Source organism: Penicillium citrinum, assembly GCF_028827155.1.
Source record: "Penicillium citrinum strain IBT 23319 chromosome Unknown utg000003l:1.0-4596430.0:1.0-4598250.0, whole genome shotgun sequence".
Classification (NCBI taxonomy): Eukaryota; Fungi; Ascomycota; class Eurotiomycetes; order Eurotiales; family Aspergillaceae; genus Penicillium; species Penicillium citrinum.
The window spans coordinates 1,522,195-1,540,839 of record NW_026622688.1 but is presented as its reverse complement, the minus strand read 5'-3'; the positions used below and the strand labels follow the sequence as shown (position 1 = coordinate 1,540,839).

At 46.8% G+C, this 18,645-nt stretch overlaps 5 protein-coding genes across 5 annotated transcripts; 1 reads left to right on the top strand and 4 right to left on the bottom strand.

The window, feature by feature from the left end:
• Positions 1–527: 527 nt before the first annotated feature.
• Positions 528–1,219, top strand: N7469_003784 (bZIP transcription factor; the record flags this gene model as incomplete). The annotated part of the gene is made up of 3 exons (XM_056642704.1): positions 528–588; positions 653–707; positions 763–1,219. The coding sequence occupies 3 exons, from the start codon at positions 528–530 to the stop codon at positions 1,217–1,219; spliced, it is 573 nt and encodes a 190-aa protein (XP_056502116.1).
• An 802-nt stretch (positions 1,220–2,021) lies between these two features.
• On the bottom strand, positions 2,022–10,181 carry N7469_003783 (type I polyketide synthase; the record flags this gene model as incomplete). The annotated part of the gene is made up of 6 exons (XM_056642703.1): positions 2,022–2,858; positions 2,913–6,806; positions 6,857–7,998; positions 8,056–9,403; positions 9,457–9,870; positions 9,954–10,181. 6 exons carry the CDS (start codon positions 10,179–10,181, stop codon positions 2,022–2,024), a joined length of 7,863 nt encoding a protein of 2,620 aa, XP_056502115.1.
• A 1,794-nt stretch (positions 10,182–11,975) lies between these two features.
• N7469_003782 (GMC family oxidoreductase) lies at positions 11,976–13,904 on the bottom strand (the record flags this gene model as incomplete). The annotated part of the gene is made up of 1 exon (XM_056642702.1): positions 11,976–13,904. The coding sequence occupies one exon, from the start codon at positions 13,902–13,904 to the stop codon at positions 11,976–11,978; it is 1,929 nt and encodes a 642-aa protein (XP_056502114.1).
• Positions 13,905–14,931: 1,027 nt separating this feature from the next.
• Positions 14,932–16,521, bottom strand: N7469_003781 (FAD-binding oxidoreductase; the record flags this gene model as incomplete). Its single annotated transcript, XM_056642701.1, has 1 exon — positions 14,932–16,521. One exon carries the CDS (start codon positions 16,519–16,521, stop codon positions 14,932–14,934), a length of 1,590 nt encoding a protein of 529 aa, XP_056502113.1.
• Positions 16,522–16,919: 398 nt separating this feature from the next.
• On the bottom strand, positions 16,920–18,269 carry N7469_003780 (uncharacterized protein; the record flags this gene model as incomplete). Its single annotated transcript, XM_056642700.1, has 2 exons — positions 16,920–18,021; positions 18,100–18,269. The coding sequence occupies 2 exons, from the start codon at positions 18,267–18,269 to the stop codon at positions 16,920–16,922; spliced, it is 1,272 nt and encodes a 423-aa protein (XP_056502112.1).
• Between the last annotated feature and the right edge of the window lie 376 nt (positions 18,270–18,645).

Below are 18,645 nucleotides of genomic sequence, written 5' to 3'. Positions count from 1 at the left end.
ATATATGAAAAGAGATGAGCTCCTCCTGAACCTTCAGGGCGATTTGGAATTTGAAATCGCGTGGATCTAAGTAATCACATTATTATATGTGATATAGGCAACATAGTATGTTCGACCAATTTAGGAAATCTTGTTCACGTCAACATTGCTACACTTTTCGTTAGATTGCACATTGCCCTTCGTCGAAGGTCGATATTTTGACTTTGACAATATCCAAGCTAACCTAAACAAGCAAAAATGTTTATATCAACATTCCCAGATCTCAATCTTGATTGGTGAAAATAAATGGGTCCATTAAGAGAGTTCGATCGACCCCAGAAAATATTAAATAGGATTGATTGATCATGTCAACAAATTGTTCCCCAAATAATTTCCTTCCGGTCATTTTGTCTCTCGATACATATCTTGCTCAGTGATCTTCTCGTTGAGACGTCACCAATCGCCATCTCTTGCTCTGATTGGGAATAGTGAGTGCGCAAGTCCAGCTCCACAACTCCTCGATCCCCATCTAGGGATTTCATCCCAACATGAAGAAGGCATTTACTTTTCTTCCCGCTTTCCGCACCGAGAAGCAAGATTCTCAGCCAGGTGAATAACCCACATAGTTCTTGAGGGTGGATCAATTTTTAAAAAAAAATACTGAATGTTAAAGGCAACGCCACCTCAGCCCTTACAAAGCGGAGAGAACAACTCCGCAAGGCTCAACGGTAGGATCATTGAACTATTTCCTTCAGTGGGAATCTTTAGCTGACCTACAAGTAGCACACATCGTCAGCGCAAGGATAAATATTACAAAAGCCTTGAAAGTGAGGTCTTGCGTCTACGCACGAGTGAAGTGGCTTTGACCCTTCAGGTTCGAGACCTTCGGAATCATATCGAAGTACTTCAGGGTACTGTAGAAAGCCTCACGCAGCATTGCTCAGACATATCGCCTGATCGTACCATGATATCTAAAAGCAATTATCATTCAGCTAACTTAGATCTCTCGAATATACCGTCGCCGGCGCATCTGTCCAACCAGAATCTGGACTGCGGACACTTGTACAATAAAAACTCGCCAAACTCCCCCGATGAAGTGATTGAAAATCCAGATATTCAGGAGATGGTTCCACTTCCTCATACCACAATTGCCTTTCCCTCCGCGCGTCCAAGCTACGACAAAAAATGGTGTCAAGACATGAGCCATGCAGGCATGGAGTTCGTTCTTGCGTATGTGTGATTACCGACTCAGCCTCTCACTTTTCTTTTCTGTCTTTATTTTACAAGAAATAACCCGCAATAGGCTGGAGCATCCATGTCTGCCACATCTAGAGTCGCATTCCGATCGACCCAATGGTCATTCACTACTTGCGTCCTCGATGCTTCTTCATCCAAATCACCAGCAAAGCAAAGCCCAGTCACTCGGGAATAATACTTCCTTACGTGATAATCCAGCGCCTATATTTGCTAGGCTGCTGGCTTTATCTGAGGAACTTGTTTTTGAGGATGAGCTAAGTCCGACTCAAGCTTGGTGCTATATACTTCAACAACCGTGGGCACATAGACTTGAGGGAGGTAAGCTGAAAGATTTGACAATGTCGCTGATGAAAGTAAGCAAATGTTATGGGTATGTACATATGAGAATTATATCATCTCTACCGTGGACAACACAACTGATTGGAAATTATAGTTTTGGTGCTGTGATGAGGAGAGACACGTTCAAGGATATCTTGGCCGACATTTTATTGGACATCATGTAGACTCACGTTCTGTATCGGCCTTTATTCCATATCCCTGGCTATACATACTTCAAATATACCAATTCTAAACCTCAACGTCGCTTTTATAAGCCATAAAGGGGCTCAGGTCTGTTGAGCTAGCTTTGTACGCGTGCCAGTTGATGTGTACTGTGTCGAGCTGACTCTGCACTTAATAATATGGAAATAATCTGGGACCGGGCGGTTCCTGTCGTGGAAAAACCTCATCTTTGAATCGCATTGTTTAAAGCCAAATTTAGATAGATTAGATCTAGAAACAGTCGCTCAGCCCCTCTTCCTGTTTTCCACGATCTTCTCACTTAGCGCTTGAATGTTCTGTGCCCCCATGACATCCAATACAGACACCTCTGCACCAAGTTCCTTTTTTATCCAGAAGCGAAATTCCATCGCGACCAACGAGTCAATAAAACCGAAGCCAAACCTCTGTCTATCAATATCAGCGACAGGGATGGCAAGGAGGGCCGAAAGTTTCTCCACAATGCCATCCGACACCACTGCAACAGCTTCATTGAACATCGTGGTCGCTGCTAGGAGCGTGCTGACACTGACTATCTTCTGCTCTTCTGTATCATGTTGACTCGTTGCAGCAGTCGTTCTTTGATGTGTGAATAATGAGAACTCAAGGTATGGAGGCAAGGCTAAGTTATGTTGATGGCAAAGCTCGGCTGTGGGCAGACCAAGAATCAATTGTGACTCTGATGAAGAATCGTTATACCGCCGCCTGTCATGCCGAGGATCGATCATGAATTCGATTGCATTGTGTAGATCGCTTTCATGGAGAAATCCAAACAAAGTATCTCCAGCTATGGTCATCCTTTGGCGATTCTCTGCGACCCAGCCAACACTTGAGACACTGCCAAGGTCGATCACAGATGCCTTCATGCCACGAGCAGTGCGAAAAGCTGCAAGGGCATCCTGAAACGTGTTTCCAGCAGCATAGTTAGCCTGTCCACGATTGCCAAAAATACCAGCAACTGATGATAACATGACAAAGAAGTTCAAATCAGAGGGAAGAATATTATGCAAGTTGCATGAGCCTTGGACTTTTGGTCGAATTGCAGCATTCCAGGCTTCGAAGGACATGCCCTCGAAAATTCCGTCCTTGATCTGATGTCAGATTGATGAACCTACTTTTTCTGGAAGAACTTGGCATACCTGTAGGACCATGGAGCATTGTATGCATCCTTTGATAGGTGGCAGATTACGATCGCAGTCTCTGAACACCTCTTCTAGCTGCAGTCGATCAGCTATGTCGCAATTAATGACATGAGCCATGCACCCCATATCATCCAAGTCCGAAATCATCCTGGTAGCAGCCTCAGAGATCACGTTAGATCTTGATAGGAAGATAAGATTTTTTGCACCGCGTGTGGCCATCCAACGTGCTATGCTTCTCCCGAGTCCACCAAGACCACCAGCAAGAACATAAGCCGCTGTATGATCGAACTGAAGAGGAGGCAATGACTCTGGCACCACAGGAATCAAGTCAGATGGGTCTCGGATAAAAACAGTTTTTCCATGACCCCGTCTATTCGACGGACTCATCATGCCGGATTGTATTTGCGAAAATCTTTGAGCATTGAGCGGGACCACTTGTTTGAGCTTGCCTTGTACATACAGGATAAATGCTTCTTCAACTCGTTCTCGAACAATACTTGGTCGATGACGAATGAGAAGGTCAATGTCTATGTTAAAAATAGACGTGCCTTGTAAGACAGATGAAGGTGCAGACATAGAATGAGGCTGGAATACCTCACCCGATGCATTGACAAATTGGCCAAATGCAGAAAGGCAAGAGAGCGACTCCCTCTGACGCTCCCCTTTAAGTGTATTGAAAATGACATCAACACCGGCACCGTTCGTGCATCTCATGATGCCTTTGCAAAAGCTCAGGTCATTGTTGGAAAAGATATCGCCTTGCGGTATGCCATAAGCCTCATTCAAGAATTGAGATTCACTAGCACTCGACACCGTCGCATAAACTTTGGCCCCATGCACTTTGGCGTATTGAATGGCAATTTGTCCAAGAGTGCCTGAGCCGTCATGGATCAGAACGGTATCAGTTGATGAAAGCCTAGCAGTATAGCCAAGTCCATAACTCACAGCCAGAAAAGCTGCTGGTAAGCTGGCAGCAATTTCCAGTGGAATGTCCAAATCAAGTTTGACGACGAATGCTTGTTCAACTCTTGTGCAAGTTTGGAAAAATCCATCATCAGACCCGCTAATTAGGAAAACGACATTGTCGCCGGGGATCAGCTCTTTCACTGCACTGCCCACTGCAGTGACAATCCCAGCTGCTTCAGTAGGCATCTGTGATCCACCAAAGCCAGGAACCAAACCGACGGCATGAGTTTCAATCTGCACTTGCGTTTCAGACAGTGCGTTCTTATGTTGCAAATCTCTGACCCACCGAGGGTCACCTGTGTCTGCTCTGAAAGTCCCCAAACGAACCGGGTGCTGAAGGTTACTAATGCGTGTCATCTCTGTACTAGGTACTGTAGACCGAGAAGCGAGGAAGTTGTCAGAGTTATCAAACTCGCGCAGTCGAGCGATATGAATAATGTTATCTCGTAGGAGATATTCGGCATGGCGATCTTTGTTGTCTTGATCGTAAAATTGATGCTTGGCTATTGCGCAAGTCCAAAGTGCCACATCCTCTGCGGCAATAGTGAGGAAGTCAGAAATTGATAGCGTCACGAGGTTTGAGCCATCGGAGTCTCTCTCCGAGCGAATTGAGCGTAGTAATCCTGTGCTTATGCCGGTGGATGGCAGCTCAGCTGAGTCCGGAGTAACCCACAACAGTTTCTGACATTTCATGAGCAGGTTTTTGAGGGTAAGGTATTCAATCTCTTCGATCAAGTCTAGAGTCTTGTTTTCAAAACCTAGAAGAGATATGCAAACAGTAGAACCTTGAAGGTTGATCGTACTCAGGTCTGTGGCGCTCAAAATAGTAGCCCGAGACGTATCTGTATCTTCCAGAATGTGAGCGATACTCTCTGCAATTTTGAGACTTTCAACTACCCCAGAAGAAATAATGTAGACATTTTCCGGTTTCTCCTCTCTTTCACGAAGAGCAGTTGAGATCATGATACTTTGCCAGCTCAGATCTTCGTTTTTGTTACTTGGATACTCGATATCGACACCAGAGAATCCCGCTTCCATGAGCATCGAGTCCCAAGCAGAGACAGGAATGTAAGGACTCAATTGGCGAATGTCTTCACTCCCAAACCACCATCCAGGAAGTGAACCAAATGCGAGCGGGTACCAGAGAAAATCTTGCCGGATTCCTTCTTGCATGATGAGTTGACCCCCAGGTCGAAGCAAGGTTCGTATTCTTCCCAGTGCCGTGACAAGGTTCGACGAAACGTGAATGACGTTCCCGGCAATGATAAGATCGTACGTGCCCACATTAAAGCCCTGAGCAGCAGGGTCCTTCTCGAGATCAAAGGTTTGGAATTCCATAATGTCTTTCCAGAAATGGAACTTTCCTTTCGCTTTTTCAAAAAATCCAGAGGATATGTCAGTGAAAGTGTAGCTTGCTATACTTCCACCAAGGGTACCGTCCTGTGGTGATAGTATGTTTAAGACTTCGTGAGTGACACTTCCAGTTCCACCCCCAATCTCAAGAATTCTGAGCTGCGAATGCTGATGGCGAAGAAGAGACATGTGGCTTCGGAGATGGTGAGGTAGGTTGTACAACTGAATACCGCTCTTGTAGACTTCCTCCATCAAATCCTCTTGTCCGAACATTAGTTGCAAAGGATCGACTTCTTGACGCATGATTGCTGCAATATTTCGACCCATCAGAATGACAAGCGCACCTTCTGCGTTGCATTTCTCGACCTCTTCAAAGATGGCTTTCCTTGAGGACTCATCGCGGATGCATTCTTGAAACTCGAGCAAAGACATATGAATAATTCTATCACCAGCAAGTTCCCGTTGCACGTGTAGCATCCAATCGTAGAACCTGCGGTGATGGAGTTGAAGATCAGTCACATCAAACCCCTCCAATTCTGCCAAGGCTTCTATCACAAGGATTGTAGAAGCCATCTGAAGCCGTTTTGTTCGAAGTAAGTCCCGATCATCAGTAGAATTGATGACCTTGCTTAGGGAACATGCAGTTTCAGAGTCAAGGAAATTCACATCAGGATTCCACACAATCCTAGTGGAGATCTTACGTTCCCTCGGATCAGTCACTCCGGTCTCAAGTGGTGTGAGCTCGATATTCTTCATGGAAATGCAATGATTCTGTGAGACGGAATCGAAGAGACGGATATGGCCCTCGAACTTTTCGAATCCCAACCGCTGCACCGAGGCATATCCCTCGAACCTGTGACCAGGAGTCGATACCAGATCGGCGGAAACCCACATATCCTGGATAGATGTTGGTAGCCGAATCTTTTCGAGGGATGATTGACCGGTGAAATCAAGGACTGCCGCAATGATCATATGAATCATACTGTCCATAGTCGCAGGGTGTATGAGGTGCGAATGGGCATACTGTTTTGGCATGGCTTCTGCAATGTTGGGGACAGTCACCATGCCAGCCATTCGCCCTAGTCGATGACTTGTAACTTTCACATCATGGAGGTTGCGGAACAGAGTACCGAAATTGAGTCCGGACTTACCGAGATCATCATAGGTTTTCGAAAAATCGATACATGTATCGCAAACCGCGTCTACATTCTTGAACTCCTGTCTTAGTTTCTCAGCCTCGACATAGCTTTCATCCAAGATGCCAACGAAGTCAAACGTAACTTTTTCATTAACGCAGATCAGACCCGTGCAATGCTTTGTCCAGTCTTCACTTGTCTCATTGTATGAACTGATTTGGAATCGACGCCACACCTTCAGCTCTGACGAAGACTCGGTTGTCATTGAGATACAGACTTCAATTCCTTGCTTGTTGTCTGGGACAACTAGGGCTTTTGGAATAGAGACTTGGCGGAGTTGGAATCCAGCTATGGGTTTTTCACCAGCCAGCTGTCGTGAAGCCTCAACGGCCATCACTAGGTAGCCGACACCAGGGTAGACGTAGTTTCCAGTTATCTACTAGCGATCAGAAGCTACCCCAATTATCCAAGAGTTTGTAGACTTACCATGTGGTGTTTAATCCAAGGGTTCTCCTCCAATCTCACGAAATGCCGCCAACGAGGCATATCAGAATCCCAATCAGGGACAGGAGCACCGAACAGGTCATGACGTGGGAACTTCCGAAAGCGAAGATTCTTGCTCAGTCGACTTTCGTAAATTATCCTCTCAGTATGATTGAATGAATATGAAGGGAGGTCAACTAGAGTTCTAGCCGGTCGTTTCTGTGTTTCTGATGAAGCAGTATTGATATTGTGGATGTTGACTTCGCATCCACTGGCAGCAAGGAAGCCAACCGTGCTGAGAAGGGGATTTAGTGTTGGGTCACTGCGGCTCATGACAGCCTGATACTTGATTTTCCCCTGGGCTATGTCCATCGATAGTGTCTCTTTGATGGCACTTTGCAACGTTGAATGTGGGCCGATCTCCACAACATACGAGAGACTGGAAGTCTCTCCAGCGCCTGTTCCGATTGACGATACCATCATGTTCAAACCGTCACTGAAGCGCACAGAAGAAATCATGTTATCAACCCAGTATTGAGAAGACAGGCTATCATCGGCCACTTCTTTGCCAGTCAGAGTTGAAAACATGTGTACCTGGTGCGGCAGCGAGAGTCGTTGACCATTATTCAAACAACCCATGAGTCTGAGATACTCATCTGCAAACCTTTCCATGTGTGAGGAATGATAAGCCATTTGTACCTTGACTTTGCGCGCAAGAACACCGTCATTCTGTAGTGCAACTTCGAGAGCATCAATGAGAGCCGCGTCACCAGCCACCGTATTATTTGTCGGGCTATTGTAGCATGCAATTTTGAGTTCCCCTTGAAGAGAACTTTGAATAGTTTGTATGTAGGGTTTGAGTTGCGATGTGGTTAGTCCGACGGCCATCATCCTGCCGTTTGTGGATTGTCCATTCGATGAAAGACGGCCCCGTAGGTAGGCAACCTTCCATGCAGATTCGCGAGATATTTTACCTGCGCAGTAGGCAGCGGCAATCTCTCCAGAAGAATGACCAATAACTCTCGTCGGGTACAATTTCCAGCTAGCAAGAAGCTCTATTAAAGCTATCTGAAGTACGGTGCAAAGAGGCTGGGCAATCTCTGGCATATCAATCCGTGATTTTGGCCCTTCATATAACTGCTCTTCTGCATCAAATTAGTCCGTGGCCCAGAACACTCGAGGTAAGTATGGAGTCTGCTTACCCAAGAGCGACCATGGGCTTCCAAGGCGTTGAAGGTACTCGGAGGCTTCTTCCATCGACTTTCTGAATACCGGATAGACAAGAAGCGATTTCCCCATCGCACTGTACTGAGCACCCTGTCCCGTGAACACAAAGCAGATATTAGGGGCCACCTCGGCCCTAATTGGCTTTGTGAAGTTCCCCTCTGAAAGATTCCAGTGAAGCTCTTTTGGCGTGTTCGCCATAACAAAGCTCTTCCAAGGGAAGATTGACCGTCTCTGCGAAAGGGTCAAGGATAGATCTTGAAGAAGATCGGAGTTGTTCCAATGCGGGAGACTTTTTCGCTTCACATATCGAGCATAGGAGGATGAATTGCGTTTGATACCATCTCTATCAAATGCGGTCAAGATAAAAATATGCGGCTGTTCACTCGGCTTCTCGAGAATCTGGACGGGCTTCAACAACGGGGTTGTTGCGATACTTTGAGTGACAGGCGTTTCGCTAAATTCAACTTCGCTAGTCCCCTCATCGCTATCGTAGGTATTATCGAGCCCACAGAAGACAAAATCCCCGTCTTCCTGAGACAACGTCAAGAGGCTATTCTTTGTCTTGCTATCTGACTCGCCTGCACGACTGGTATTGTGGAACGCCATGATTCTATGGCTTGTGAGGTAGTTGTATGCGTCATCAAGCACGCAGTGGGCATTGGTACCCCCAATGCCGAAAGAGTTGACTGAGAGTCTGCGAAGCCCTAAGGTAGGCCAAGGCATAGCTTGCGATGGGAAATCGATGTTCCATTCCTTGGCTAGAATCTCAGGATTGACCGTTTGCAAATCATGCGTGGCAGGAATAATACCAGACTCTAGAATCAGGATACATTTTATCAGACTTGCCACCCCGGAGCTCCCCTCGGTATGCCCAAGACTTGACTTGACCGATCCGATAAGTAGAGGCTCATCCCTGGAACAGTCAAATGCTTTCGCAAGGGCTTTGACTTCAATGGGATCCCCGGTGCGAGTGCCTGTACCATGTGCCTCAATGTATCGAGTATGTCTCATATCCAGATCAGCTCTATGATAAACCTGCCGGATCAAGCTCTTCTGAGCTTCACCACTGGGGACGGTAATTCCAGGTGTTCGACCATCTTGGTTGACGCCTGTCTCACGGATAATCGCACGTATGATATCGCCATCTCTCACTGCATCTTTCAATGGTTTGAGAATCACAGTACCGGCTCCCTCACCTCGGGCATACCCTTCGGCGCGACTATCGAAACTGAAAGATCGCCCTTGGTGACCCAGAAGACCATGGTGACTAAAACCGACTGTTTCAATTGGATTTTCCAGGATGTTTACACCGCTGACAACGGACTGATATATTCATCAGCCTCTTACTCGGATCCGTGGATGAGAGAAATACTTACCATGGTTGATTCACGGGATCGTAGGCTCTGAACAGCCAGGTGCAAAGCAACCAGACTACTCGAGCAAGCCGTGTCAATAGTCATACTAGGTCCTTTGAAATCGAAAAACCAGCTAACACGGTTCGAGATAATTGAATTCGAGATACCAGTGGGTTTGTACTTGACAGTCGTCTCAGGATCGGAGTTCAGGATCCCCAAATAGTCATAATTAAACCCACTGACGTATACTGATGTATTCGATCCGATAGCACGGGCCAAGGGTACACCAGCATTCTCGATGGCATGATATACATTTTCCATCACCAGCCTCTGCTGTGGGTCCATTGTGAGAACCTCATTCTTGGTCATGCTGAAGAACGACGAATCGAAGTATACAGGATCTTCAGAGAGGAAATGTCCCCCTTGGACGTGGAACTAACATCCAGAACTTTTGTCAGTAACCGGTACAGGAAAGGAACACAAGGTTATTTGGTGTATCCTGCTTGAAGAGAACATACCGTGCCACCATGTTCAGGGTCTGGATGGTAGAATGCATCTGAGTCGAAGCGTTCCTTGGGGACGGGAGACCATGTTGATCTTGATTGTAGCAGAACCTCCCAAAGCCCTTCCACAGAGTGGGCATCCTTCGCGAAATGAGCAGCAAGCCCAATCACGGCTATTGGCTCGGTAGTATCAGAGCCAGCTTCATTGAAGCCATCACAGGGTTCTTCTTGCAATGATCGCATTGTGTTGTGTGTCGGGTGAGAAGACTGAACCGGTAAAATTCATGGCATGGCCCAGGCATCAGAGCTATTTTGAGACTGGGTGGGATAAAAAGTCGTCTCTTCATCCGAAAAGAGCCCAAGACAACGATGGATTGGAAAAAAATGGAGTTGAGAGGCGTAGGAAATAAGAGAGCTTAAGTGTAGGATGGGAAATCCGAGACCTAAACAAACGAAATTTCGGCATGGAACAATCCGGACATGAATGCGTTACTCTCATGACTCTAAGTGAGAGAATTTCCTTGAAATTGATAATTAATTTTATTTGATTTTTGATTTTTGATTTTTCTAACCAAATTTCCGCGCCAAATTGCCGTTATCTCACACGTGTCAGTCCTCCCTTGCTTAGGGCTACGGGTGAGGTTAAGCCCACGTCACAGCGAAATCATCCTTTGACCGTATGCAATTATCCGTTAACAACCTTTTCGATAAAGATGGAATCGTATCTTTGATCTCACACCGCATTGGAGTATCTCATACTTTGGGTGCATCTTTTCCCAGTTTCCAGGACAAGCGGGGGAAATTAGCGCCAACATGCGGGCTGCTGCATGAACGCCCCCATCTACCATCATCCACGAATGACATTACCCATCTGTCAACGGCTGCATCGGTCCATCTCGGTTCACGGTAATCCCTGTCGATCTGCCCCTCATGTCCGTCGATGGGGCCCTCGAGTGCGAGGTACGCGATATGCGCCAAACTGACTCAGCCCTGCTGGGAAACACAATCCCACCTTTTGAGGTGCAGTTATTCCTATGATCACTTGGAAAGAAGCATTAGAGAGAAACAATGATCCATAAATAAATTCGGCTCACCTCAAGTAGCTTTTATCGATGGCAGAATCGTGCTCACTATCCAACGCAATTCAAACAAAGAACTCGTCGTCTCCACACTATCAAGTTTCCAAACTCCCCAACTGCCCAGGTCTGATATCATTGGCGAGCAATGCAATCACTTGGCCCGATATATGCATAGCCTAAGGTCCTTTCTTACAGCATTTAGTCCAATGACATCTTTCGTGTCGCCCAAGAATATGCGAACGTCAATATTCGGCGTCTATGTTTGTTCTCTGCTGCAACTAAATTACGCCACCCAACATACAAGCCATGACCCGCCAATTAAGCCGAGTCTATCAAATTCATTACACGGGATTCTCAAAAAATGACTTTCTTAGTTGAATTCTAGCAATGCAGGTGAACACGTGGAACGTGTCTCGGCAGGGAAGTATGCCAGCTCAACTGACTGGTGATATCGAAGCTATTCCCGAAATATGTGTAACCCGCAGCTTTAACCTTGCCAGCTGAAGCCGGAGGCTCTTTGTTCTTTGAATAAAACTTTCTGATTGGCAAAGGTAACGGTGGAGCCCCATGGTAAAAAGTGTTCTCACCGACATCGTGCCTTGCAGTGGCTGATATCATTTGATCAAACCCCGACGAGCTTACATTCACTGAATCGCGAAATTATGGTGAAATAGGCATGGTGGTAGTGATTCAATCTTTCCTTTGTCCATCAGACATCCATCCATAGAAAGGACTTCTATCTGACCATGACTAAACATCGGTGAAAGGACAAGACAAATCCCGAATATTATTCGGGATTTATCTTAAGTGCCAAAGTTGGCACTTAGGCATTTTGCTCTAGATCGTGCTTCGCAGATCCCGAAATTCGAAATAATTTTCTTTGACTAACAAAAGTAAAAATTAAAATGGCATGGGATTATGCTAGAGTGATATACAGCAGTTTCTGGCTTTAAAGACTTTACAAATCATTGATGATATCGTCCGCTGCCTTCTCGGCCACCATATACGTCGACACAGCGGTGAAAGTTCCAGGAATGCGAGGATAAACCGAGGCATCCACAACACGCAGACCTTTAACACCACGAACACGGAACTTTGAATCCAAAACGGCCATTGGGTCATCGTCAGTACCAATGGGACAAGTACACGAAGCATGGTGGCCCCAAGAGGTATTTTTGATGTAATCATGGATCTCTTCTTCCGACATCACATCTTTGCCCGGAAGAACTTCGTCGATATCAACAAGCTGACGGTTGAACGCATCACGAGCAATTCCAATTGCCTCAGTAATAGCTGTCAGGTCCTTCTCATAACCATCACTTCCGGTATCGAAGTAGTTGAAGACGATATCTGGCATATCGAGGGGATCAGCAGAGCGAAGGGTCACTGAGCCTGCAGTATTACGTGGATGCGCTTTCAAGATGGCCCACGACCACCAATCATGACGTTCAGTGATGTTGATACTATAATCTGGGTAGTAGCCGCGGAAGTTAACGGGGCCTCCGAAGATAAAAGCGTCGTAGCTGTCGTCTGCTGTGACAGTGCTTTTATAGAACATCGTCGCAGCAAATCCACCAGATGAATAGATACCACGGTTTCCAAGGACAGGATTATTCCATCGCTCTAAGCAAGGATCCTCCTCTCCGTTCACACTGAATGTACAGCCGTTTAGTGCAGTGAAGTTCCTGGGCGTGTGTCCTTGAACTGCAGTTTCGTAGTGATCTTGTAAATTCGTGCCAACGCCAGGAAGGTCAGAGATAACATCAATACCGAATTTGCGTAATTCATCAGCAGGTCCGATTCCACTGAGTTTGAGCAGCTGGGGCGAGTTATAAACACCTCCCGAAACAATAACCTCGCGAGATGCAGTGACGCTACCATGGACTCCCTTTGCAGCGGTTTTGGAACGAGGGCTTGCGCGATAGAGGTATTTTCCATCTAAGAATTCGACACCGGTAGCGCGTGGCGGGGTAGATTCATCAAAGGTAATCTTGGTAGCATGGCAGTTTGTTCTGATATCGAGAGGATATTTCTTCGAGCCATCCTCGTTCTTCGCATTCTTTACAGCGACCAGAAAATCTCGGGGGCCGTTACGTTTGCTTCCGTCTGTGGCGACGGGAATTTGATAGTATCCAGGAGTTGTATCGCGCGATTTAGCATCACGGTTGGCATCGCCAGCGAGTAGAGATCCGATATTGAAGACTGAATTTGTTTGATTTCCCAATGCAAATGCACCGCCGAGAAGAAGACTGAGTAATTGCGGATCTTCGAGGACAATACTGACCGGGGCCTCTTCCACACTTAACCAGCCATCATGGCCATGACCGGACAGTAAAGGCAGAGCATATTTGTTGTTCTCAATACGCGTAAAATATTTGCGCATATTGTCTGGAGACCAGGATCCGTCGCCGGTGAGTGTGGAGATATAGTCGAAATCAGATTCATGGGGATAGACTGAGATTAAAGCATTGTGCGCAGTGCAACCTCCAAGAGTCCCAGTCCGCGGATACAAAGTACCCTTCATAGTCGAGCCTTTAGGTGGGTTGAGTCCGGTATATTCCTCTCCATCAGGTGTCTCATAGGTGGTCTTGTAATCGAGGGCCTGGCGAGCCTCATCTGCGTAATGACGGACAAAGAAATTCCATGCCATGGCTCCATCCTCTGAGGCCTTGGCTGAATAGGCCGGAACGGTGTAATTGTCGTTTAATCCTTGATCATCACCGGCCTCTATCAGAAGGGTTTTGTGACCGTGGAGAGCAAGTCGGGCTGCGAGGGGGCCTCCGCCAGCACCGGATCCAACAACGACGTATTCATATCCAGTTAGTTCCACGGCTGCACTCAGCCCGGCTGCAAGGGTAGCCAGGCTGAACAGCCTCGTGATTCTCATTTTGAAGAGCAATGGTGGGTAAAAGAGTGTGTGAGTTGAAGGATGAACTAAAGAGAGACTAAAAGAGGGAACGAATGAGTAAGAAAAGAACGTGGACTCCCAGTATAAATTAAATTCAACCAAAGAAGATCATCGCCAACTGGTTGTGGGTGGATATTGACCCGGGATCTATGGATTTTTGACTATCGGATACGGCTTGCCCGGGAAGATGATCTTCTGGACAATATAAAAAAGCACTTCCAAGCGAAATGAAAACCCGGCCGGGGTTCCATTGAACGCCGATTGTGTGCATACAGTTCCACCACTGACCCTATTGTGGATATCATTGTGAACCATAAAGCTTCAATTCAGCGACGATCGGACCCATTTCAGTAGAAGTTGGCGGGCTAGTCAATCGCTAGTTGACAGCCACGCGGGGAGTCTGTGCTCAGACTGCAGCAATTCTAATACTAGCCGAGGCTTCTGCAAGTGAGCTTGATATTGATGAGTCGTTACATAGCTGGGGGAACACAATCGAAAGGGACTTTTTGCTTCTTCAAGGTGTTCTTGATGTGTTCCTGGAGATTTCTTTGCTGGTGGAGTAGACCCACTCTCGATGCGAGATCTGGCATTGTGATATCATTCAATACCGTGAATTTGGATAAACTCCACTGAGAAACCAGTATGACGGACCTATGTCTTGGAAGGATCAGTTATTAATTATTGAAGAGATTGGACCTATCCTTGAGGGCTGGAAGATTATGTATTCGATGGTTTGCTCGACTCCAAACCGCATTTTCACATGAAGCCATTTTAAGTTCTGTCATGAAAATGCCGTGTCGATCCCCCAAGAATGCGGGTCATCATGGAAGAAGTAATTGATGAACATCTTGTTCCAATGTGGAAAGTAGATAACGAGTTTTTTTCAAGAGAAGACCATGTCATTCCGGGATATCAAAGCTACTCGGATTTCTATTGGCGTGCTCTCCGATAGGTCATGATATTGATGATACCCTCCAACTTTCTATGTCATGGGTATAATAATGCACTAGTCAGCCTTCTGTCTGTAGCTTTCCTTCTTTAAGAGATAATCACCACCTCTCCAAGACTTGTAAACACCATAGAGCCCACTAAAAGGCCATACATCCCAAAGAGCCCGTTTAATCATGCCTTTCCAGCCAGACTCAAACTCCCCACGATGCGCACCAGGGAGATCAGATTCACGGACTCGGACCTTGTCAAACAAAGTTGGGAGATGTTGCGCGTGATATTTCGTGCGAAGAGAATCGTATCTTTCCTTCTTATAAATATCCCAGAACTCTGATTCGGTATAGTATGTATGTGCATAAAGCCATTTCTTCCCTCCGAGTGCGTGAACCTTGTGCTCAATAGCTCGATTCTGAGCAATGAACCCTACCTGTCCGACTGCAGTGGATGGGCCCCAGATTCCGAAGTTTATGAGAGTCGTACTTTCCAAGTCAGCACTTGATGCCTCTCCGTCTAGAAGCAGTCCACCTGCGCTTCCGGGCGGCAGCGGACAAAGCCAGAGAGGGTATTGCCCAAAGTTCTCTGGTAGATCGAGCCAATCTAAGAATTCGACTGCAGTTGATATAGGAACCCCGACATCTTGAATCACGTACTGTCTAGCAAGGCCACTCACATGTAGAGCGTGATACATGACTCGTGTGTGCATAAATCGATCAAGGAGCCAGCGCGTTATAAAATTGAATGGAGTCAGGAAATACCGGTAGGCATATCGACCAACCCAAAATCCACCTCTATCGTAACGGAAGAGATAGTCCTGCAGAGGAATGTAGTCGACTGCATCTGGCGTAGAAGTGGCCCTTGCATTTGAGCCAGAACCCTTGGCGATTTTCTCGGCATGCAAATAGAACCATTGGTCTTTTGGCCGAGTAAATTGCTGTATCGAGCTAGTTCGTGGTTTTTCCTCAATCTGCCGTCCAGCGCAAACAACGATCTTAGTTCGCGAATATACAATTCCATCCAGATATTCCGTTTTAGGATCTGCGCTCGCTTGCTGGAATACTCGTAGTGCATCCGTCATGCTCGAACTAACATAGTATTTCAACTCGACCAATGGCTCTGCCCTTTTCAGGCGGACCTCTAATAAAGTCACAACACCCATGGTTCCGAATGACGATGCCGCACCCCAAAATAAATCAGATCGCTTTTCAAGAACGTCATTCTGGCCCTTATTCTCGACACGGTCATTATACGCCTTCACAATCTGACCATCGGCAAGAACTATCTCAATCCAGTTGACAGTATGGTCGAAGAACCCCTCTCGAAACGAACTACTTTCTCCTGAAGTTCCCGAAAACCCACCTCCAACAGTGATTCCCGGAAATTCCATCACCACCAGCGGAACGAGGCCTTTTACTCGAGTTGCTGCAACAAGATCGTCCATAGGGACATTGGGCTCAACAATCGCAGTGCACTCATCTTCATTGATTTTCAGTACATTAGTGAGGTCTGCAGTGCTCACTGTTGTAGAGGGAGAATGATTGGCTGGTCGGGTACTATTTGTTGAGCCATGGTAGATGCGGAATGGTTGCTGGCGACGATGGAAATCGGCCACCCGCTCCGAAATCTGTTGGACTGCGGTTGAGTGGTCCATATCACTGCATGCATGCACCCGATATGAGATGTCAAGTAGTATGGACGAGTGAATTCAATGTATGCGGAGTGAAGTCGACGTAATGCGATGTCGATCTCGCAGGAGGCTGCTGCCTGTCTCGGGCGGTGAGCAATCTAGAATTGGACAAGGTTGATATAAAACATTCAGCCCACAATGCATTGCAGTAACTCGAATCAATTGAGTTAATATGATAAGTACATGTCAATTGAGGGTTACAGTGGTGCTCAATTGCAGGAACATGGTGAGTGCCTTGCTAGGCACTGATTACTATGATATTCGTTTCGGACAAAGTGATGAAATGTACCTCGGCATACTTAGTATCGCCTGATCAATGCTGTCTAGCTGATCTAGAAGAGTAATGCAATATACATACAGGATTACAGCTCATCCTTATGCTCTTCCTCTGGCAAAGGAATAGGTCGACCACTATCAACCCCAAGATCAACCCCAATCTTCTTGCGCCACTTCTCCCATAAGGAAAAGAACTCTTTCTCCATACCACTCTCCATCTGATCAGGCAAGACAACCATGTACTCGATGTAAAGATTTCCAGGCTCATCTTCACCCTCCTCATGATGCTCATGCAAATGACCCTCGGAATAATGAGGCATTCCCTCCCCAACAACAGTCTCAACCGCAAAAGGCTGCACAACCTCCCCACGCTTCCGACCCAATCGAACCACATGTCCATCAAGATGCGTAATATTCCTCGTCCACTCTCCCATCCATGCCTCACGAAGCGAAAGCATCTCCTTCCAGAACAAATCCTTCCCTTTCCGACGGAAGAAAGTCCCATCTGTCCTCTCACCCTCGCCCTGTCCGAGCTCAGGCGCCTCTTCATCCAAAACAACAATCAAATCACCAGCAACCCAATCAGGAGACTCATCAGCCTCGTTCTCAAAAACAAGTCGTGTCCCTTTACCCATACCAGGCTCAATAGAAGCAGACGTTTCAACCCCCTTCTTAACAACCCTCTGTCCAGCACAAACAGGACAAGGATTCTTAACCTGCTTCCCTTGTCCGCCACACTTATCGCAAGCCATTTGGACTTGTTGAAACATTCCAGGGGCAAGCATGTGTTTCTGAATCACCATTCCACGCCCACTGCACCGATCACAAGTAACAACCTCCCGATCCTTCGATCCAGTCCCCTCGCAAGAATCGCAAATCTGCTGCTTCTCCACCAAAAAGTTGATTTCTCGCCCATTATAGAAATCTCGTAGTGGTAGTGCCGCTCGAACTTCCATGTCCGGTCCTCGTCGCGCACCAGGCGCATGGCCGAAATGACCACCGCCGCCAAAAAACCTAGAGAAAAGATCGAAGGGGTCGTTGCTTCGTCCTCCTGCCGATCCACCTTTACGATGTTGTTCGACACCATCGTGTCCGTATTGGTCGTAGATCTTTCGTAATGAGCTGGTGGAGAGGACATCATATGCATCGGCGATTTCGCCGAACTTCTCGCGTGCGGTTTCGTCGTTGCTAGACAGGTAGAGTGTATATTAGCTTTCTGTATGGCTTTTGAAGCTTGCCTGTTTCGCGGGGTCGACTTATACTCACGGGTTCTTATCGGGGTGAAACTTCTTGCTGAGGGTTCGGTAGGCTCGCTTGATATCTTTCTCTGAGGCAGACTTGTCTACACCCAGGATCTTGTAGTAATCTTCGGCGGCGCATACCACCGCGACGAATAAGGCCACGGCCACGGCGAGCAGAAGGCGTTGGAGATACATTTTCTTCAGCGATTAACTGCAACGGTTGTACATGAATTCAAAGTATGCGGATTTCTTAGTTTAAACCACTCGAATTGGTGGAGTGTATGCTCTTTGCGAGGTGATTGGAATAAGGTCGCGAGGTCGTCGTTCGTGCTGCTAGACTTGAGCTCCGATGCAGACAGATAGCTTTACTGCAAGAGCGGGTGCGTTTGTCGAAAGGAAGGTGGGCGGTCGATTTTAGGTCGACATGAGGGGATTGAGCTCCAAATGGTTCCCGCTGGACTGGGAGAATTGGGTTCTTTGCAAGATCTCCAAGTGGCTCGTTCGGATTGAAACGCGTTGATCGGGCCAAGTAATCCTTATCTGGGATTACCTAATCGGGATATACTAGGTC